The 21,680-nt window shown below is 54.7% G+C and overlaps 1 protein-coding gene across 5 annotated transcripts in view; it reads left to right on the forward strand.

Annotated features, from left to right (window-relative positions):
- The window catches only part of GRIK5 (glutamate ionotropic receptor kainate type subunit 5), an 82,265-nt gene that overhangs the window by 2,272 nt on the left and 58,313 nt on the right, over positions 1–21,680 (forward strand). For 3 of the 5 annotated variants that reach the window (XM_033198105.1, XM_033198120.1, XM_033198131.1), the window contains exons 1-11: positions 4,201–4,329; positions 7,758–7,886; positions 8,206–8,370; positions 11,048–11,145; positions 11,251–11,416; positions 14,053–14,231; positions 16,460–16,513; positions 16,616–16,777; positions 18,987–19,139; positions 19,534–19,638; positions 19,753–19,860. In XM_033198105.1, coding sequence (XP_033053996.1) covers positions 7,808–7,886; positions 8,206–8,370; positions 11,048–11,145; positions 11,251–11,416; positions 14,053–14,231; positions 16,460–16,513; positions 16,616–16,777; positions 18,987–19,139; positions 19,534–19,638; positions 19,753–19,860 — 1,269 coding nt within the window. In that variant the 5' untranslated portion in view covers positions 4,201–4,329; positions 7,758–7,807. Of the gene's footprint in view, positions 1–4,200; positions 4,330–7,757; positions 7,887–8,205; positions 8,371–11,047; positions 11,146–11,250; positions 11,417–14,052; positions 14,232–16,459; positions 16,514–16,615; positions 16,778–18,986; positions 19,140–19,533; positions 19,639–19,752; positions 19,861–21,680 lie in introns of those variants that run through there. The other 2 variants (XM_033198110.1, XM_033198140.1) reach the window with 2 other exon arrangements.

Here is a 21,680-nt window from a genome sequence, read left to right on the forward strand (position 1 = left end):
GATTACAGGCATGAGCCACCGTGCCTGTTTTTTTTTTTTTTTTTTTTTTTTTGTTGTTGTTTTTGTAGAGATAGAGTCTTACCATGTTGCCCAGGCTGGTCTCAGAACTCCTGGGCTCAGACCATCCTCCTGCCTTGGCCTCCCAAAATAGTGGGATTACACGTGTGAGCCACTGTGTCTGGCCAGTTGTGATTTTTATTAGTGTCTCCGGGAGCCTAATGATAATAACTAACATCTCGAGTGTATTATGACGTGCTAGGTATTATGCTCAGTGTTTACAAGCATTATTCAGTTTAATCCTCTCAACAATCGTGTAAGGGAGAAACTGTCATACTGACTTTACAAAACATCGAGGCCCAGAAAAGTAACTCGTCGTAGTTCCCATAGTTAGGAAGAGTCAGGATTCCAACCCAGGAGTTGACCTTAAGGTCTCCATTCTTGGCCCCCAGGCTCACCTGCCTGGCAGGTGGGAAATTCAAGTGGTTCCATGTTGAAGGGATGAATGCAAGAAGTAAAGGAAAGAGCTGGTGGAAATTAGTGAGCTAAAGCTAGGCTTGGCCTGCTTCGAAGCAGTCTGGATTTGCCCTTAGGGCAAAATCACCTGGGGTAGGTGCCAGAGAAGTGGAAGCCATGCTCAGTTTTTGACAGGCTGTGTGACCTTGGGCAGATTCTTGCTCCTGCTGAAACTTCCTTTTCCCCACTTGAAAATCTGAGGATCAGGCTGGGTGCGGTGGGTCATGCCTGCAATCCCAACTCTTTGGGAGACCCAGGCAGGCCGATCACCCGAGGTCAGGAGTTCAAGACCAGCCTGACCAACATGGAGAAACTCTGTTTGTACTAAAAATACAGAATTAGTCGGGCATGGTGGTGCATGTCTATAACCCCAGCTACTCAGGAGGCTGAGGCAATAGAATCACTTGAACCCCGGAGGCGGAGGTTGCAGTGAGCCAAGATGGCGCCATTGCACTCCAACCTGGGCAACAAGAGCAAAACTCCATCTCAAAAAAAAAAAAAAAGAAAAGAAAAAATCTGGCTGGGCATGGTGGCTCACACCTGTAATCCCAGCACTTTGGGAGGCCGAGGCAGGCAGATCACGAATCAGGAGATCAAAACCATCCTGGCTAACATGGTGAAACCCCATCTCTACTAAAAATACAAAGAAATTAGCCGAGTGTGGTGGGGGGCACCTATAGTCCCAGCTACTCAGGAGCCTGAGGCAGGAAAATGGCGTGAACCCGGGAGGTGGAGCTTGCAGTGAGCTGAGATCACGCCACAGAGCGAGACTCCATCTCAAAAAAAAAAAAAAAAAAAAAGAGAGAAAAAAGAAAATCTGAGGATCCAGGTAACTTCTCAGGCCTTTTGCTTGGACTTCCCAACTTGATTTGGGTTGTATAGGTCTCTCTTCTCTCCAGATGATATAGGAATAAGCTGAGGCCTGGACTGGTCTTTCTGGAGGTGGTAGCACAGGACTAGCTAGGATTTCGGGGACAGGTTGAGGTTGAATTTAGAGTGGATGGTGGTCATTCTTTTTTTTTTTTTTTTTTTTGTGAGATAGAATCTCGCTCTGTCTCCCATGCTGGAGTGCAGTGGCATGATCATGGCTCACAGCAACCTCTGCCTCCTAGGTTCAAGCGATTCTCGTGCCTCAGCCTCCCAAGTAGCTGGGACTAAAGGAGCATGCCACCAGGCCTGGCTAATTTTTGTATTTTTAGTAGTGACGGGGTTTTGCCATGTTGGCCAGGCTGGTCTTGAACTCCCAACCTCAGGTGGTCTACCTGCCTCGGCCTTCCAAAGTGCTGGGATTACAGGAATGAGCCACCGCCGCAGTCGAAAGGATGGTGTTCTGTGTTGAAGTCCTGCATAAGCAAAGTCCCAGAGGCAGGTGTGAGCCTGGGCTTTTAGGCCTGGCTGGAGCTGAGTGTGGTATTTGAGGGGTGGGTGTAGATGTTGACCAAGTAGGGTAAGGAGGTGTGTGCAAAGTTGGTGGTCCTTCAGTGTCAGATATATGTGTCAGATGTGTGTCCAGGATGCCCCACATGCCAGCTTGCAGAGGGCTTCCCGTGCTAGACTGGCATGTGGTCCAGGAGTTGCCATGTGCCAGCTGTGTGTTCGAGGCATGCGGTCACATGTGCTGTGGGCTGCACGTGAGTGTGTCAGTGTCTCCTCCCCATCACGAGCATCGGGGGTGGTGGTGAGTCACGGGCCCAGCCTTCAGTGCCAACTGTCATGTTTCTTCCCCCCAAATTTCCCCCCCCACCCAGCCATGCACCACCCACCCCCACTCCAAGATCTGTGTCGCTTCTCTCTTCCATCCCCCTGCCCTGCTCAGCTCCTTCTGAGAGGCTGCAGAGTGTTCCCTGGGAAGGAGTCTCCCACTTCTCCTGGCTCTGCCCTCCAGCTCCCTGTCCTTCTCCCATCCACCTTTCCCACTGCCTCTCTGCTCCTGCGACTAGATGATGAGGGCCCCTTCTCTCCACCCACTCATCTCTGTGGGTCCCAAGGATTTCTCTGTGCATTATAGGGAATTCCCATACTCACCACCCATCCCCTCACCTCTATAAGAGCTATTTCTATTGGGAGAAGCTTGCCCTGCATCTCCAGGCTGGCAGCTCCTGCCTCAGTGGCTCTCTTGTGTCTATGAGCCACATCCTTGTCTTTGTGGTCCCCTGGTGTCTGTAGGCCTCCCTTGTTTCTGTGACCTTCTTCGGCTCTCCTTGGCTCTCTCCCTCCCCTGTGGACCGCTCCCCATATCCGAGGAGTGCTTTCTGTTTTCAGGGGCCTCTCTCGTGTCTCTGGCTTCTCCCCTGTTTTCCTTCACAGGAGGTCTCTGTGTCCACATACTGCCCCTTGTCTCCGAGATCCTTTTGCTTGTCTCTGCAGGCTGCTCCCTTGTGTCCATGGGCCTTTCTTTCTTATCCCTGGGCTTTTCCTGTCCTTGTGGGGTTTATGGGCCTCAGCCCACTTCTCTGGACAGTCTTGATGGCTGTCTCTCTTCTCTTCATTTCTCTTCATCTCTGTAGCCCTCTCCCCTCATCTCAGTGGCCTTCTCCCCAGGTCTCCTTGCCTCCCATCTCTGTGGGTTCCTGTGCCCAGGGCTGTCTGGGCAGGGCGGTGGCATGGGGTGGTAGAGGGGGTGGCTCGGGGGTGGGCCCTCCATCCAATGCAGCTCCTTCTTCTCATCAGCATTCTCCTCGCGGGGGGGCCCCTATCCCCAACCAATACGGGCTCCCCCTCCCCCGACTCCCCTCCCTACTCGCTCACTGCCTGCCTCCCTCCCTTCCTGCTGCCCGCCCTCCTCCCTGCCTCCCTCCCTCCCTCCCTCTTCTCTCTCCCCACAACCCCCCCAACCCCCCCGCCCCGCGCTCCAGGACCCAGCGCGGGCGGCAGGCGGGCAGGCAGGCGGCGGCCTCGGAGGGGAGACTGAGCGGTGGCGGCAGCGGTGGCGGCAGCCAGCGGCTGGGAGGCAGGCCCAGCTGGGGACTGGAGCCGGCGGCGGCTTCTCCTCACAGGGGACCAGGAGTCTGTGGCCAGGCCCTCCCACTGAGACCCAGCACCGGGAGCCCCTGGGACACCCCACCCTCCTCCGCCTTTCTCTTCCACCTGCTCCTCTCCATCCTCCTCTCCCTCCTCCCTATCTCTCCACCTCATTTGCCCCCTTCTCGGCCTCTCTGGGTCTCCCAGCCCTCCGTCCTCCCCAGCCCTCCACTCCCGGGCTCTCCTCGCCCCCAGCATGCTTTTCCCGTGGGGGCTGAGGGCTTGAGGACTCCGGGCCCTTGCCTCAACCAGGGCAGGGCCCAGGCTCCAGGGGGGAGGGGGGAAGGGGGCGGCCCCCTCCCCCAACAGGCCCTCCCCTCCCCCACTTCTCCTGATGGCCGGCTTCCTTTTCTCCACCCAGTCCTCGCCCCCTGTGGCCCCCCCAGGCCGGCCCGGCTAGGGGAGGGGGCGGGGGCCCTTTCCCGGGCCAGCTTCCCCCTCCCCCGGCTTTGCCTGTGCCCCCCCTTCCATTTTCACCTTCCTCTCCTCCTTTCCTCTCTCCTTCCCCTCCATTTGCTCCTTCCCCCTCTCCTCGCTCCCCTTCTCTCCTCCATTTTCTCCTTTCCCCTTCCTCCCCTCCCCGGCCCACCCTCTCCTCTTCCACCTGTCCTTCCTCCCTGCTCCTGTGGAGCCACCGTTTTGGATTAGTTGGGGGCCACCACCAGCGGCGGGGGAGGGGGCCCTGTGGACTGCCCTCTCCCCCCGCCCAGCCCCACCGCCACCCAGCGCCGGAGCACCTCCCGCTGTCGGTCCTCGGGCCTCGAGGGAGCCCAGCCCTCCGTCCCACCAGGATCCGTGAGTGTCTGCAGGGCGGGGATTGGGCTGGGTTCTGGGTCCTGGAAGGCTGGGCTTGGTGTCGCCTGGCAGGGGGCACCACATTCTCCCCGTTCTCCGGACTGGCAAGTACCCTCCCCCACTAGGGGCCTGCTCTGCGCCCTCCATCTCCTCAGTGTCCATTCACCTCCACCTCTTCTCACCCCTTATTCTGGGTACATAGCTCACTGCCACCCCCAGCCCTCCAGCTTTGTGGGTCCTACTGGGCTGACTGCTCTTACTTGGGCTCTGACTTACCCCGGGCCCCTGGTATGTCCGTGCCCCTGCTGTCTCTAAGCCTCCGTCCTGGTCCCAGACTGGCTCTTCCTGTTCCTCTGAGCTTCATCCTCTGCCTGCCTTTGGTGGGCCCTCGCCCTGTCCCCATCCCATCCAGTCTCTGTCTCTTGGAGATGTCTTTCCGCTTTTGAGCCCCCATTTTCTGTGTCTCTTGGGCCCCTCTCTGACTCTGTCCAACTTCTGTCTTTGCTGTTAACCCAGGCTACTCTCAGCATGTCTCTGTTTAGATCCCTGTCTCTGTCAGAACTCCTCCACCCTGGCTTCCCTCTCTCCGAGTCTCCCTTGGCAGGTCTCTTTCCACTTCTCTTTCCATTCTGTGCCTCTGCTCACCTGTCCTCCTCCGTCTCTCTGCCTCTGGGCTTGGAGGCTGTCTTCCCTCTGTCACTTTTCCACCTCTTTCCCCCAGATCCACTCTGGGTGCCTGGCTCCTCCGTCCCTCCCTCCTCAGCTGCTGCCCTACCACTCCGTGGTCCATGCTGACTTTTCCTGGCTGGTCTAACTCTTTCCACTCCCATTCTCTCTCCCCACTTCTGTGTTACCTCACGTGGCCTTTCTGCTCCCTTTTCTCTCCGTATCTGGGGGCTTTTGGGCCCCGGGATCTCCTGCTCCCCCGCACGGCTTTCCTGAGTGTCTTGGTGTGGCTGTGCCTCTGTGTGGGTCTAGCCCCTCCTGCAGGCACTTGCCCTGTCCCTGACTGTGCCCTTCTAGTGCACTCACTCCATCTCCCCACCTCTGTTTCTCTCCCTGACTCCCCCTTTCTGTCTCCCAGTTGCTTTTCCTGCTTGCCCCTTCCTCTTCTATGGGCCTGCTGTGCAGCTGTAACATACTGTCTCTCTTTCCGACTGGCCATCTCTCTTTGCGGAGTTTGGCCGTTTCTCTCCTTCTCCCAAGTCTTGTACCTGCTGCTATTTCTTTATCTCCCTTTGCCTTCTCCCTCACCCCGTGTGCCTTTGTTGGCCCTCCTTGCCTCTCACCTTTGCTGATGTCTCTCCTGTGCCCACTGTTGCTCAGCTCTCTGCTGGGTTTTGACCTTTATCTGGCTTTGCCCAGTCTCTGGGGCTATGAGTCCTGGGCCTGCCTGACACCCTGCCTGCCCCGTCTGTATCTCCTTTGATGTCTCGTTTCTAGGCCATGTCTGTCTCTTGCTCTCTCACTTAGCCTCAGTTCCTACCTCTTGGGCTGTCTTTCTGTGTGTATCTGTGTCCACCTGCTGCCCCTCAACCCTGTCGTATAGTCTTTTTCTCTGTCCACTCCCACCTTTGGCTGCCACCTGTGGGTTCCTGTCCTTCTGCCCCATCTCTCCCTCAGTCTTTCTGTCCTTTGTCCTCTGCTCCCTGATTTTCTTCAGGAGTCCCTGGTGTCTCAGGATGACCCACTCCCCTCCTGCCTCTCTCCTAGCCCCGCCCTTCACACTCCTCCCACTGTGAGTGCTCCTTCCCAGTCTCCCAGCATCCCTTGAGCCTCCATCCTTGACAAGCCTTCACCGTAATCCACATTATAGTTTGCAGTCCCCAGCCTGTCCAGCATGCCTTCCCACTCGGCACTCTCTCCTTCTCAGAGGCCCAGAGGGCGGTGACTTGCTCAAGATCATGCAGTGAGTCTGGGGCAGAGCTGAGACTGATCCCTGGCCTGGATTTTCCAGGCCACTTGAGATGGTCAGAAGGACTTATGCCTCTATCCTTCCCTCGAAGTTCTCATTCCAGTTTCACCAGCTCAAGCTGTCCTTCCATGGGGACTGAGTGGGGTCCGGTGTCCAGGCCCACCTCACAGCATTCTGGGCCCCCCACGGTAACCTCACTCCATGGAAACCCAAGCATCCCCCTTGGGGCACAGCCCTTAGCCAGGGGGAGCGGAGCTGTGCGTCTGGCCAAACTCCTTGCCCTGTGGTTACCCTGCAGAAGGCCAGGGTGCCTAGAGGAATCCCTGACTCCTTAGAAGTGGAGAGTTGTGAAGAGCAAAGATGTACCATCTACCCCTTTACTTCTGCTCCCCAGCAGGGTGGGGGGCAGCGGTTTGGCACCAACTTCTGGCAGGCAGCTCACTCCCTGCCTTACTGGCTCCTCCCTTCCAGCTCTTCTTGTTTGTATCCAGGTCGGTTGATATCTTTTCTCCATCCTCTGTCTCCGTCTTCCTGTGTCTCACCTGTGACTTGGTTTCCACCTCTCCAGCCTGTCCCTCTCTCTTCCTCTCCCTGCTCTGTCCTTTCTTTATCTTGCCTCCTCATCCTCCTGTCTTTCCCCTCTTTCTCCCTCCTTGTCCTCTTCCTAGCTCCCTGTAACTCTCTTCTTTTCTCTCCATTTCTACCCCCATTTTCCTATTGTCTTGCCTTTCTCTTCCCTTGTATTTCTATTTATTTTGTCCTTTCTCCTTTTCTGAATCTCTGTCCTTCCCTTCTCTAAGCCTCTCTTTCACTTTCTCTGTTTCCTCCCTTTTCTCTCTTTGCTTTTTTATTTATTTATTTATTTTTTAGCTCTTTTACTGCTCTAGGTCCATTCATCTATGGGGCTCCGTGTGTGCCTCTCTCTCTTTTCTCCATCTCTCCATCTCTCCCGAAGTTTCTTAACTCCTGGATACTCTCCCCTCCAGACCTCGGATGTCCAGGCCTCTCTCCCCATGGGATTGTGGGAACCAGGGACGTCAGGAAAGTGGCAAGTGAGGCCTGGGATGGGGTTGCCTAGCAACCACCGCATCCTCTCCAGCCGGTTTCTGTTGCCTAGTAACGGCTGCCTGCCCAGAGACAGGGGCGGGACTGGGTGGGGGGTGGTACTTCCTGGTTTCCTATTAGGGTGGGGCTGGTCCCAGGAATTCACTCCTACCTGAGAACCTCACACGCCTCCCTCCTGTTTTAGTAGCTGTGCCCATCCTCTCTCTTGCAGCCTGTCCCACTCAGCACCTGAGCACTGTGACCTCCTCTCTCCCCTCTGAACTGAGCTTCCCTTCTCGCAATGCCCTCAGTATTGCAAGCTTCTAAACAGAGCAGGGCTCTGCAGAGCTGTGAACTGCTTGCCAACAATGTCCCCAAGGCTTCTGTGATCACCCCATCCAGCAGGCCTCCAAGGGGTTCCATCCCACCACATAGTAATCTCCCCCTGGGCTGGGGGGTCTCCCTGTAGGTGGCGAGTGGGGGCCGCGGCAGCTGCGTCCCCATGAGGAGGGGAGGAAGATGCCGGCTGAGCTGCTGCTGCTGCTGATTGTTGCCTTCGCCAGCCCCAGCTGCCAGGTGCTCTCATCACTGCGCATGGGTGAGGCACTCCCGCACCCTGCACCTGTGTCCTCAGAGACCCTCCCGTCAGGCCCTGGGGCTCCTCTGGGGACCCATGCATGCCAGTCCCTCAGGACCTGGGTCTCAACTCTTTTCAGCAGCAAGGAGTCCCAGCCTCCAGTTCCTCCTTCCCCCAGGACCCAGGAGTCCAGACCCCTAGCTCCCACCAACCTCAGATCCAGGTGTCTAGACCCCTGGTTCCTACACCCACCTCACCCTAGAGCCCAGGAGTCCAAGACCCCAGCCCCCTCCTTCCTCATGACTCAGGAGTCTGGTCCCCAACTCCTGTGTCCCCTCAGCTGCAATCCTGGATGATCAGACAGTGTGTGGCCGCGGTGAGCGTCTGGCCTTAGCCCTGGCCCGGGAGCAGATCAACGGGATCATCGAGGTCCCAGCCAAGGCCCGAGTGGAAGTAGACATCTTTGAGCTGCAGCGGGACAGCCAGTACGAGACCACGGACACCAGTGAGCGGGGCCTTGGGGGCATGGGGTGAGGCAGGGCAGGCTGGTGGCCCTCAGTCCATCCCTTTGCCCCTGGCTTCTGGCCTGGCCTTGTCCTCTTCTAGCTCCATCTTCCCCCTTCCTTTGTGTTTGTCTCTGCCTTCTTCCCAGACATGGCTGCTGCTGGACCTGGAGGTTGGAAAAGAGGGAGAGCATAAGCCCCAGGTCTGCTCTGGAGGAGCGCAGGGTGGCATTGGAAAGATAAGCCCTGTCATCCCAGCTGGCTGGGGATGCTTGTTAGCCCCCAGAGCTTAATAACAAGCCCCAGGCATGGAGGGCAGGAGGCTTGCGCGAGGGTCAGCAAAGGCATTCTGGAGAAAGCTAGTCTGAAGCTGGGCTCTGAAAGGTGAACAGGATATAGAAGGAGTGGCATGGCTCCAAGCACGGCTGGCCACATGACGGGGGTGTGGAAGTGTCTATGGAATACTGATGGGCTGAATGTTTGAAGGTGTCACTTGAACAGATGTGCTGCAGTTAGACCTTCGGGAGATGCTGCCTTAAAATATGTTTTAGACAGGTTTCTTTCCTGCAGGCCTTATCAGAGGCTTTATGGTGTTACTGCATGTTTCAGATCACTAAGAGGGAGAATGGGGTATGGCGTTTCACAGGCTTTTTTGGCTGGTGTGGCACAGAGTACAATTTGGGAGAAGCTGGGATGGAGGGTGAGGAGGCAGATGGCATTCCAGGCATGTGCCTAGAGTCTGGAGATGGGGTGGGGATCAGGGTGGGAGCAGGGGGAAATATTTGGAGCCAAGGAATGAGGGTGTGTGGGGTTGAGCCCATTCTGAATCCACCTGGATTCAGGACATATTTGGAGAGATTGTGAGAGACTTCAGAGCTAAGTGTGACAGGGCAGTAGGAAGCGAGGCTGTGCAGGCTGTCAGGCCGGCTCAAGGAGGCTACAGTGCTGGGGTGAAAGATGCCGCCTTCACCCACAAGCACTGAGAAGCCATTGACAGGTCTATACCAGGGAGCAAGGCTTCTGGAAAGAGAATCTGGAGGCTGGATTTGGGTGATGAGTGAGAACTCTGGTATATGTCTGAGTTGAGAGTCCTAAACTAGGGCAGGGGCCAAGGGGTTGAAGAGAAGGGGACAGATGTGAGATATTTGAGGACAAAGAAGAGACAGGACATGGTGACTAATTGGCTGTCAGGAGAGAGATTGAAGGCAAGGACCATTTCCAGGCATCTGGTCTGTGTGGATGGTGGAGCCCTCACCAGTGTGGAAGGTCCAGAAGGAGCCAATTTGGAAGAAATGAGGTGTTCAGTTATGACGCCTTTAGTTAGAGGTGGCAGAAACCAAACTCAGCCTGGTTTAAGGAAACAAGAGAACATATTAGCTCATGTCGCTAAAGGACCTACGGACAAATTTCAGGCATGGTTGAATCCAGGTGTTCAAACGATGGCCTAGGATTGTTTCAGGCATGGCTGGATTCAGGTATTCAAATGACATCCTGGAGAATCTCTCTGTGTCTTTACCTTTGAGGCCTGCTTTCCTCTGAGTTGGCTTCATTTTCAGAAATGCTCTCTTTTTTTTTTTTTTTTTTTTGAGGCGGAGTCTCGCTCTGTCGCCCGGACTGGAGTGCAGTGGCCGGATCTCAGCTCACTGCAAGCTCCGCCTCCCGGGTTTACGCCATTCTCCTGCCTCAGCCTCCCGAGTAGCTGGGACTACAGGCGCCCGCCACCTCGCCCGGCTAGTTTTTGTATTTTTAGTAGAGACGGGGTTTCACTGTGTTAGCCAGGGTGGTCTCGATCTCCTGACCTCGTGATCCGCCCGTCTCGGCCTCCCAAAGTGCTGGGATTACAGGCTTGAGCCACCGCGCCCGTCCCAGAAATGCTCTCTTAACTGGTGGTGAGATGGCCCCAGCAGCACCAAGCTTACATCTCACCAGTTTAGCAAACCGAGTGATAATTGTAGCAAAAGACCTGGGGAAGGTGCTTCATGGTCTGATTTGCGCCCATACGTATCTCTGAATCAGCTGCCATGGCTAGAAGAATGGAGGACTCCCGAAGGCCTGCATCAGGTGCCAGTCAATCCTGGGAACACTGTACTGAAGGGTAGGGATAGTTCCCCCAGGAGAAGTTAGGGTTCTGCCATGAAAACAGGCACTGGGCGAGCAAAAACAGCAGCTTTCCACCTCCCAGTCTTGAGACACACATGTGTCTAAGAAGGAAGAGAGCAGAAGAAAGAGGAGGAAGTAGGTAAAGCAGGAGAGTGGTGTTTGGAGTATGGGGAGGCTCCAGGGGACCTGGGCTGCGGGGTCAGGGGAGGACGTAGTGAGTGCACCGTGGATTGTGGCATGGCTGAAAAGGTTGAGAACAACAGTGGCTGAGGGACTAGGCACAGGCTTTGCAGGCAGAGGAGGCCCCTGGTGTCTCTTTCTCTTTATCCCTTCCTTTGATCTCCCTTGGCCTGACCTGTCCCTCTGTTGCTGTGTCCTCATCTCTCTCTGTCTCATGCCCCCTCATGTTCACTTATTGGGTGGGGTCAGAGACGGTCCTTCTGGGTCCCGGATGGCAGAAGAGGATCAGGCAGTTGCCAGTGTCTGATCCTCTCCTGGGCCATGAGGGCTCCCTGAGAGATGGGGAAGTAGAGGAGGCGGGGGTCCCTGACTCTGTGGTCTCTTCCCCTTCCCTTGCAGTGTGTCAGATCTTGCCCAAAGGGGTTGTGTCTGTCCTCGGGCCCTCCTCCAGCCCAGCATCTGCCTCCACCGTGAGCCATATCTGTGGAGAGAAGGAGGTGAGGTGGGGAGCATGGGCCCGGGGTTTTGCGGGGAGTAGGTCCCTGGGAGGCAAGGGCTGGGCGGAGAAGCAGGATGGAGGCCAAAGTTTCCTCTCTGTCCAGATCCCCCACATCAAGGTGGGTCCTGAGGAGACACCCCGCCTTCAGTACCTTCGCTTCGCATCTGTCAGCCTGTACCCCAGTAACGAGGACGTCAGCTTGGCAGTCTCCCGAATCCTCAAGTCCTTCAACTACCCCTCGGCCAGCCTTATCTGCGCCAAGGCTGAGTGTGAGGGAGAACTGGATGTTTTGTTTTCTGTTCCCCAGACACCCCTTCCCAAGAGATCTGGTGTCCCACACAGTGGTTCACAGCCCGCTAGTTAGAACCCTGAGGCACCCAGACACCAGGCTCTTCTCCCGTCTTCAGAAACTGAGGCCTCTGGTTCCACAGACCCCTTCTCTCCCCAAAGAGATCCATTTATTCCCCAGATGGTGACTAAGCACCTGTCATGTCAAGGCCCTCTGCTAGGCCCTGGGCGTGGTCCCTGGGTGCTTGGAACTCCGGTTCTAGTGGAGGTCATTGGTCATTGAGCTGTTGTGATACAGAGTGGTACATGTGCTGCCAAGAGGCATGTGGAGCCTCTGGTATCACATAGGAGGGATCCTAATCCATCTGGGAGGTTCAGAGCCTGTGCCTATGAGAAAGAGACATCCAAGCTGAACCTGAAGGGTGTGGGAAGAAAGAGGGAGCAGGTTCTAAGCAGAGTGTGGCAAGGGCAGAGGTAGAGGGCCCAGGGAGCACGGCCCTTCAAGAGGCTTACAGATGCTCCCAGTGGCTAAAATATGGGAACAACGAAGCAAGAGATGATGGGAGCCATAGGAGGTCCCCATGCAGGGCAGCGCGAGGGGACAGGGTCAGATTCGTGTTCTAGGAAGAGCGCTTAGGCTGCAGTGTAGAGAACAGGCTGGAGAGTGACAAGAGGGGTGGCAAGGAGACAAGCGAAAGGCAGGGAGAGGCAACACTGGTCTGGGCCCAGGTGGTGGCAGTTGGAATGAGGGGGCCAGGGTGATGTGAGAGGCAGTGACGGAAAGAAGAGGGTGGGGCTAGGGATGGTGTGAGGCCTCTGCCGAGGAGGAACACTATTCATCGGGGCACATGTTGGGCATGGTGTGTCTTTGAGACATTCATGTGAGATGTCTGGTAGACTGGTGGATTTGTGGGTATGGAGCTTGAGGCAGGGAGGGACTGTGCTCCATAGCTTCTAGAAGGAATTCCTCCTTCAAGAAGTATTTACTGGGCCAGGCGTGGTGGCTCACGCCTATAATCCCAGCACTTTGGGAGGCCAAGGTGGGAGGATGGCTTGAGGCCAGGAGTTCAAGACCAGCCTGGGCAACACAGTGAGACCTCATCTCTTAAAAAAAATGTATTGAGCACCTGCTCTGTGCCAGGCGCTGCTCTTGGTATTAGGGGTCAGCCGTGGGTGAAGTAGTCCAAGTACATTCTGATGAGAGGACTTGGGCAAAAAACACCACAAATACGTGTATTACATGGTTAGAAATAGTGAGTTCTATGGAAAAGTAGAAATGACTTATGAAGAAGGGTGTGGGCGTGGGTGCAACTTTAAATGAAATGGTGGGCGAGGGCCTCATTGAGAAGGTGACGTTGGAGTAGAGACCTGGAGGAGGGGAAGGAGGGAGCCATGTGAGGATGTGAAAGAAGAGGGTTCCAGGCCAAGGGGACAGCCAACATGAAGGCCGCAGGACAGGAGCAAGACTGTGGTGTGTGCAGAACAGCAAGGAGGCAGTGTGGCTCAAGCCCAGAGAGTGAGTGGTGGGGAGAGGAAGGGCTGTGGGCTGGGTGGTTTAAAAAAAAAAAAAAGGTGTTTATTGAGCAGCTGCTCTGTGCCAGGCCCGGCTCTTAGTATTAGGCTATTAGAGATCAGTCTGTACTCTAGTGTCTCAGTGAGGCCCCCGCCCACCATTTCATTTAAAGTTGTACCCCACACCCACACTAGACTCCCAGTCTTCATAACTCACTTCTGCTTTAACATAGAACTCATTACTTCTAACCGTGTAATGCACTTATTTGCGGTGTTTGTTGCCCCACTCATCTCCTCATCCTGTACCCGGTCTACTTCACTCACGGCTGACCCCCAATACCAAGAGCAGAGCCTGGCTCAGAGCACATGCTCAACAAGCACCTTTTTTTTTTTTTTAAAGAGATGGTGTCTCACTATGTTGGCCAGGCTGGTCTTGAACTCCTGCAGTCTGGACAGTAACAAGGGGGTGAGGTGGGCAGATTGTGTGGGGCCTTGGAGGCTGTGAGGACTTCGGTCTCAAGGACTCTGACTGAACTGAGAAGTCATTCGAGGGTTTGGGGCAGAGGAGGAGCACATCTGACCCGCATCATTCTGGCTGCTGTGTACGGAACAGACTCAGGAGCAGGCTTGGGGATTGCAGCAGGCAGGAATTGGTGGTGGCTCAGGGCAGGGTGGTGACAGTGGCATGGGGTGGGGGAATCTGATGTGTTTGGAAGGTAGGGCCTTGATGGATTGGGTGTGAAAGAGAGGAAGCCAGAGTTTTGGCCTGAGCGACTGGCACACTGGAGATGCTGTTCACCAACACGGGAAAGCCGTGGTGGTTGAGCAAGGAGATTAAGCATGAGATGCCTGTCAGACACCCCAGTGAGGGAGGTGGCAGAGATAGGAATCTGGAGTTCTAGGAAGAGGTCTAGGTTGGGATTTTAATTGGGGAGGGCCCAGGCTTGGAGTCCCCAAGCCCATACCCCATGGGACCCAGCTGCCCCATGTCCTTGCACACCCTCCAGTCCTCTGCCCAGCTGCCCCATGTTGAGGAAGAGTGAGTGTCTATGCCATGCCTGGGTACCTGGAAGGGCTCCAACCCAAGGCCCTACCCCTCCCTCAGGCCTGCTGCGATTGGAGGAACTGGTGCGTGGCTTCCTCATCTCCAAGGAGACGCTGTCAGTGAGGATGCTGGACGACAGCCGGGACCCCACGCCACTGCTCAAGGAGATCCGTGATGACAAGGTGTCCACCATCATCATCGATGCCAACGCCTCCATCTCCCACCTCATCCTCCGTAAGGTGAGCCCCCTACCTCTAATTTCCCAAAGGACTAGGGCCAGAAACTTGGGGCGACTGAGCAAGTCACCCAATGCCCATGGGCCTCAGGAGTCAAAAGGGGGCTTCAAGACCTTCTTCTTCCATGAAGAGGATAATTGTAAAGTTTGTTTCTCAGCCCGCCTGCTTCCTGGTTGTGTGGTCCTGGGCAGTCACCCCATCTGCCTGTGTATAGTCCCTGTTCAGTGGGTTGTGAGGATAATGAGTGAGTGGCAAGTAAAGTATGTAGGGCAGTGCCTGGCCCAGAGTCAGATCTGGCTACATCGTAGCACTGAAGGATTTTTAAACATTTTTTATTGAGCTGTGTGTTAAGGTGTTTTTGCATGTATTTTTTTTCTTTCTCTTTTTCTTTTTTTTTTTTTTTTGAGACGGAGTCTTGCTTTGTCACCCAGGCTGGAGTGCAGTGGTGAAATCTCAGCTCACTGCAACCTCCGTCTCCTGGGTTCAAGCGATTCTCCTGCATCAGCCTCCCAAGTAGCTGGAACTATAGGCACCTGCCACCACACCTGGCTAATTTTTGTATTTTAGTAGAGATGGGGTTTCACCATATTGGCCAGGATGGTCTTGAACTCCTAGTAACCTAATGATCTGCCTGCTTTGGCCTCCCAAAGTGCTGGAATTACAGGCGTGAGCCACCGCACCCGGCCAGTAACCAAATTTGTATTATTTATTTTTCTCTACTTTTTTTTGTTTTTAAATTAAAACCATATGTCAGCCAGGTGCAGTGGCTCATGCCTATAATCCCAGCACTTTGGGAGTCCGAGGCAGGCAGATCATGAGGTCAGGAGATCGAGATCATCCTGGGTAACACAGTGAAACCCTATCTCTACTAAAAATACAAAAAAATTAGCCGGGCATGGTGGCAGGTGCCTGTAGTTCTAGCTACTCAGGAAGCTGAGGCAGGAGAATCACTTGAACCCGAGAGGTGGAGGTTGCAGTGAGCTGAGATTGCACCACTGGACTCTAGCCTGGGTGACAGAGCAAGAGTTGGTCTCAAAAACAAAAACAAAAACAAAAACAAAAAACCCATATATCACTGCTGACGGTAGCCCACAGGAAGTGTGAACAGAATCCACTGGGTTCTTGAGATAGGATGACTTAAGGAACAGGTTTCAGGTTTGGGAGCCAGGCAGGCCTGGGCTGGGATCCTGTCCCCTCCTGTGCCAGCCGTGTGAACAGTTGTCTGTTCCCTTTCCAAGCCTGCCCTTCCCTGACACCCACGTGATGAGAGCCCAACTCCTGCCACCCAGGAAATGCAAGCTGGTGCCCTTTAATTTTATAATTCTCGTGGGGGGACAGACTTGGGTGCTTCTGGCAGGAAGAATTTTTCCAGCTTTGTTTTCCTTGAGGACTATGAGAAAAGGGGCTCAAGAATGAATCTTGACATTCAAACTGGCTGCTATTATTGCAAAGCACTCTTAAATATTGCAGGGAATCGATTTTCTGACCTTATGCCTGGGCTGAGCCCTACACATTAGCAGCCCAACCTTGGCTTTTGGAGAGTGTAGGGCTTAAAATTAATGCTCTCCTCTCCGCTGGGCCTGGTGGCTCACATCTGTAATCCCAGCATGATGGGAGGCCAAGGCAGGAGGATTGCTTGAGGCCAGGAGCTTGGGACCATAGCAAGACCCCATCTCCACAAAAAAAAAAAAAAAATTTTTTTTTTTAATTAGCTGGGCATTCTGGTGCATGCCTATGATTCCAGGTACTCAGGAGCTGAGGTGGGAGTATCACTTGAGCCTGAGAGGTCAAAGTTTCAGTGAGCTATGATCCCACCACTGTACTCCAGCCTGAGTGACAGAGCAAGATCCTATCTTTATAAAAATAATAATTCCCCTTCCTGCCCTATTTCTGAGACTTCTTACCTATCTCCAGAAGGAAATCTTGTAAGTGCCTTCATGAGAGACGGGGGCATTTGGGGACCCTATTCTCTCCTCTAGCAAAATCTCCATCCCACCTGGGACAGCAGTCAGCATGGCAGGACACCAGGGACTAAGGCCTCCCTCTGCCTCCACTTGTCTCCTCCTCCCTGTCTGTCTATCTCTGAGCGTTTCTAACTTTACTGTGTTTCCCAGGGGATGTCTTCTCACCAGGTCTGTCTCTAAATCTCTCTTCCTCTCTTGAGTCCTCCCCATCTCTGCCTGTGGGTCTCTGTCTCTCACTCTGCCTCTTTGCCTCCCTGTGTTTTCCAGGCCTCAGAACTGGGAATGACCTCAGCGTTTTACAAGTACATCCTCACCACCATGGTGCGTAGACCTTCTGGCCCCTCTCTGCCCCCACTTCCCTCCCACCACAGCTGTCCCACTTAGGTCTTGGCCCTAGGCCTCACCACCTCTTCCTGGTCCCAGGACTTCCCCATCCTGCATCTGGACGGTATTGTGGAGGACTCCTCCAACATCCTGGGCTTCTCCATGTTCAACACGTCCCACCCCTTCTACCCGGAGTTTGTCCGCAGCCTCAACATGTCCTGGAGGGAGAACTGTGAAGCCAGCACCTACCCAGGCCCTGCGGTGAGCACACAGATACCCACCCAGTCACACCCAAAGACACTCTGTGCACAGATACTTCTGGGACCCCCTTTCAGACCTCGCTCAGATCATACTCAGAACCCTCTCACCCTCCCTGAGGCCTTGTGGTGTGGCCTTGTGATGCACTGGGGCCATGTCCTCCTCTCCCTCTACCTCCCACACCACTCTGGCCACACCAGCTCCTCGAGGTGTCTCTGATGCCCCAAGCACAGGTGCACCTCAGGGTCTCTCCACACCCTCTTCCCCCTGGTTCCCGTGAACTTTCTGAGAGAAGCAGTGTCTTGCTCCCCATCACTAGGATGTTGCTCCAGTGTCCCCTCAGGTATAAGATTTTTCCTTCCTCCTCCTGTTTAAAAAATGGTAAACTTGGCCCGGCGTGGTGCCTCACGCCTGTAATCCCAGCACTTTGGGAGGCCAAGGCAGGCAGATCACCTGAGGTCAGGAGTTCAAGACCAGCCTGGCCAACATGGTGAAACCCCACCTCTACAAAAATACAAAAATTAGCCGGACATGATGGCGGGTGCCTGTAATCCTGCTACTTGGGAGGCTGAGGCAGAAGAATCACTTGAACTCAGGAGGTGGAAGTTGCAGTGTGCTGAGATCGTGCCATTGCACTCCAGCCTGGGTGAGAGAGTGAGACTCTATCTCCAAAAAAAAAAAAAAAAAAGGTGAACTGGCCAGACATGGTGACTTACACTTGTAATCCCAGCACTTTGGGAAGCTGAGGCATGAGGCAGGAGGCTCACTTCAGGTCAGGAGTTCAAGATCTGCCTGGCCAACATGGCGAAATCCTGTCTCTACTGAAAACACAAACATTAGCTGGGTCTTGTGGCACGTGCCTGTAATCCCAGCTACTTGGGTGGCTGAGACACAACAGTTGCTTGAACCTGGGAGGTAGAAGAGGTTGCAGTGAGCCAAAATTGTGCCACTGCACTCCAGCCTGGGCGACAGAGCAAGACTCTGTCTCAAAAGAAAAAATGAAAAAGGTAAAGTATCTACTTTTTCACCCCTCCCTGCCTTGTCTTTTTCCATAGCACTTATATTTGCTTATTTCATCACGATATGGCTTACTCTATATTAGACTTACATAGAGAAATGGATTTGAGGACTGTAAGTTCCATGAGGGCAGGGGGTTCTGTTTATTTTGTTCACCATTGTATCCCCAGTACTTAAAACAGCATAACTCATAACAGTTGTCTGATAATAGATGTTGAATAAATACCAGCATACAGAAGATGCATATTTATAGGTATTTGTTCACTGACATCTTACTCAGATACCAAGACATCAAGACACTTCTACGCGCAGAGTGCACATGGAGACCAAGCTGTCTAGTCAGTTGGGTCCACACAGGGACATCACACACCCCAACACAGAGGCACATTTGTGTGTACCCCTGTGCACATCTACGCAACACAGATACTCAGACCTTCACACTAACACAGCTAGGGCACACCCTAACAAGCACACACAGACACCGTGGTTGTGTCACAGCTTGGTGGCCAGAGTGTATGGAACACTCACTGTGTGCCAGGTGCTGTTCTGAGTGCTTTACAGGCGTTATGTCACCAGATCCCCACAACAGCACATGAAGATAGATATTACTATTATCCTCATTTTACAGAAAAGGAAACTGAGGTTCAGGGAGGAATGAGGACTTAGCCCTGTCACAGAATGAGAGAATAGCAGAGCCAGGCCTCTAGCTCTGAGCCAGCTGCCTCCCAGGCCTGGGACCAACCATTAAACGCTCCTACCTTTCTGACACCACACCCACCCTGCGTATAGATAAATGGGCATGGTCATCCAGCCCCACTCATGTAAACGTCCCCCAGACACGCTCAGACGGGGACTGTGGCCATCTTCCCTGGCCTGCATCACCCAGATTGCCAGACATACCTGCCCATGCAGGTGACACAGTTGGCTATCCAGGCACCCTCTGAGAGACACATGGATCCAGGCACCCTCTGAGAGACACATGGCCACACACAGTCTGGGAGACCTACTCCCACCAAGACATGGGAAGCACTCACACCTTTCCCACTGTCAATTCCACTTCCCAAAAAAGACACCGGAGCCACTTCCTCACTCCTGACCCACCCAGTTTCCCATTCCTGGGGAGAGGGAAGTTATTTGAGTTACCCTGGCTAAGCAGCCTCTTATCCATCCCACCCCTGCCTCTGTCCCACCACAGCTGTCAGCTGCGCTGATGTTTGATGCCGTGCATGTGGTGGTGAGCGCTGTCCGAGAGCTGAACCGCAGCCAGGAGATCGGTGTGAAGCCGCTGGCCTGTACGTCGGCCAACATTTGGCCCCATGGGACCAGCCTCATGAACTACCTGCGCATGGTGAGCCTGAGCAGGGGTGGGTGGAGGAGGCAGGGCACGGCCACCTCAGGTGGGAGCACTCACTGTGTCCACCCTGTGGCCCTCTGCCCTCCCCGCTCCTCCCACCGTACCCACTGCCTCCCCTGTCCACTCCTGGCTGCTGCTGCCTGTTTGGGTTGCGCTCTCTCTCTCTTTCTGAGTCTTGCCTTCTTCATGCCTTTTGTCCCATCTCCCCTTGCTTCCTTGCATGTTACCTTGCTGTTTTGACTGTGATCTTCCTCTTTCTTCTCTCTCTTGTCCCCTCCACCCTGGTCTATCTGTGCCTTTCTCTATGGATGTCTCATCACACTGGGCCTTCCCTGCCCATCTCTGGGCCCCTGCATCCTCCCTCTGCCCCGCCTCCCCACCCTGCCAGGTAGAGTATGATGGGCTGACCGGGCGGGTCGAGTTCAACAGCAAAGGGCAGAGAACCAACTACACCCTGCGCATCCTAGAAAAGTCCCGGCAGGGCCACCGTGAGGTGAGCAGACCCAGGCGACGCCAGAGCTGTGCTGGGGTGAGGGTGGGGGCAGGCCCAGAGGCTGCCATGGCCTTGGGCAGGGCCTGAGCTGACAGCACCCTCTCTGCCCCCTAGATTGGGGTGTGGTACTCTAACCGCACCCTGGCCATGAATGCCACCACCCTGGACATCAACCTGTCGCAGACATTGGCCAACAAGACGCTGGTGGTCACAACCATCCTGGTGAGTGGCCCTAGACGGGGGCCTGGGAGTGGTAAGTGAAGGGGCCTGAACGCTGGGCCTTCCCTGATGCTGCCCTGAGCCCAGTCCTAGCTCCCACCATGAGGTGGAGGGATGCATTGGCTGGCACAGCGCACAGGCCAGTGGGCGCCGGGATTCCTGCACCCAGCAACTCCAGGTTGTGAATAAGGCACTACCATCCAAAATGCTGCCAGAGCAGGGAGGGAGCAGACTGCCCTCAGGGCCAGCTCTAACCGAGCTCTTTGCACAGTATCTGGCCCTGGTCAATCCTGGTGAATCATGATTGCCAGAACAGTTGTTTTGCCACCCTTGCCAACAACATGTATCAACAATGCCAACTCAGTGTCCATCTTGAAGTTGTGGAAACTGAGGCTTAGAGAGGGGAGGCAACTTGCCCAGGGTCACACAGCAAGTACCCAGCACAACCAGGACTGAAAGCTATGTCTAATCCTTCAGAGCCCGAGTCTTGACCACTGTGTTCTGAAGCTCCAGACCTCTCAGTACCCAAGCACCAGCCACGGGCATTGTCCTGTAGCCCTGAGAGTGCCACTCCTGCATTTTACCAAATCAGAGGCAGAGGGGCCTTTGTATGTCAAGTATTTATTGAGCACCTGTTCTGTGCCAGGCACTGTGCTAGGCCCTTTCCAAGCGTCATTCTTTAGACCTCATGGCTACCCTTGTGAGCTTCGTCTTATTTCCCCCTTTTGAGGATAAGGAAGCAGGTCACACAGTGAGTTCCCAGCAGAGCTGAGTGTCTAGCTCGGAGCTAGTGCCCTCTCTGCTGCACCATGCTGCCTCCTGCCAGGCACAATGGGCTTCCTCCCTGGCCTTAGGAGGTCAGGGAGGGGGTGATACACAGGCCTGGCGAGCAGGAGGCTTCCCCAAGCAGCTGGCCTGGAGGCTGGATACGCCAGGCAGCCACGCTCTTCAAAGCGGCCAAGTCTGCAGCCTGTCAGCATTTGTTGTTACTGAGGGAGCTGCTTAGTAACTCTGAGCTGTGTCAGCTATTAGCTGTGGATGCTGACATTCAGAGAGGGTTACAGGAGGGTTTTGCAGGATGTTAGAGGGCCCCCTAAAGCAGTGAGTCGCAGAGCAGTTCCCTCGGTCCCTAGGGAACTCCTGATCTAAAATGGACCTCGAGTCCCTCTGGAGCAAGGCCAGTGATCCTGTTGTGGAGGGACAGATGGCCTGCAGATGGGAAACCAGACACCTAACAGCCTCCCCAGGGGACCCTGGAGGCTTGGCTAGGAGCAGTCAGACCCTCTGTGCTGCGGTATGCGGTCAATTCCTGAAGCCTCCTGGAGGCAGAAAAGTTGGGGGCCTTGGTAGGGAACAGGGTGCAGAGGTCAGGGAGGGGAGGTCAGGAGAGCTGAGTCATGACCCTGGGAGCTTTGAGTGTCTTCTTCACTCTCCTCCCCGCTTCTGCTCAAGGCCTGGGAGCTTGTATTTTTCTTCCCTTCCTGATGTTCATCCATCTCTTGATGGGTTGATTCACTTATTCATTTGATCCGTAAATATTTACCAAAGCTGTATGGTGCTGGCCCTTATATTCTAGAAGCAGAAATGAGTCAGGTGCTCTCGGGTGGGACTAGGAGGTGGTCCCAGTCTGATGGAGGAGACAGACCTGGACACAGTCATTCCCACAATGAGGGCCTCCCAAAGAAAGGAGGGACTGAGTCAGCTTTAGGAGGCTGGAAGAAGGCTTCCTGGCAGAGGTGACCTTAGATGGGGTTGCACAGGAGTTGGATGTGCAGAAAATATCCCAGGCAGCAGGAGCGGCAGGATGCTGGAGCCAGGGTTTT

This window comes from Trachypithecus francoisi, unplaced genomic scaffold (assembly GCF_009764315.1).
Source record: "Trachypithecus francoisi isolate TF-2019V2 unplaced genomic scaffold, Tfra_2.0 Contig01705, whole genome shotgun sequence".
NCBI lineage: Eukaryota > Metazoa > Chordata > Mammalia > Primates > Cercopithecidae > Trachypithecus > Trachypithecus francoisi.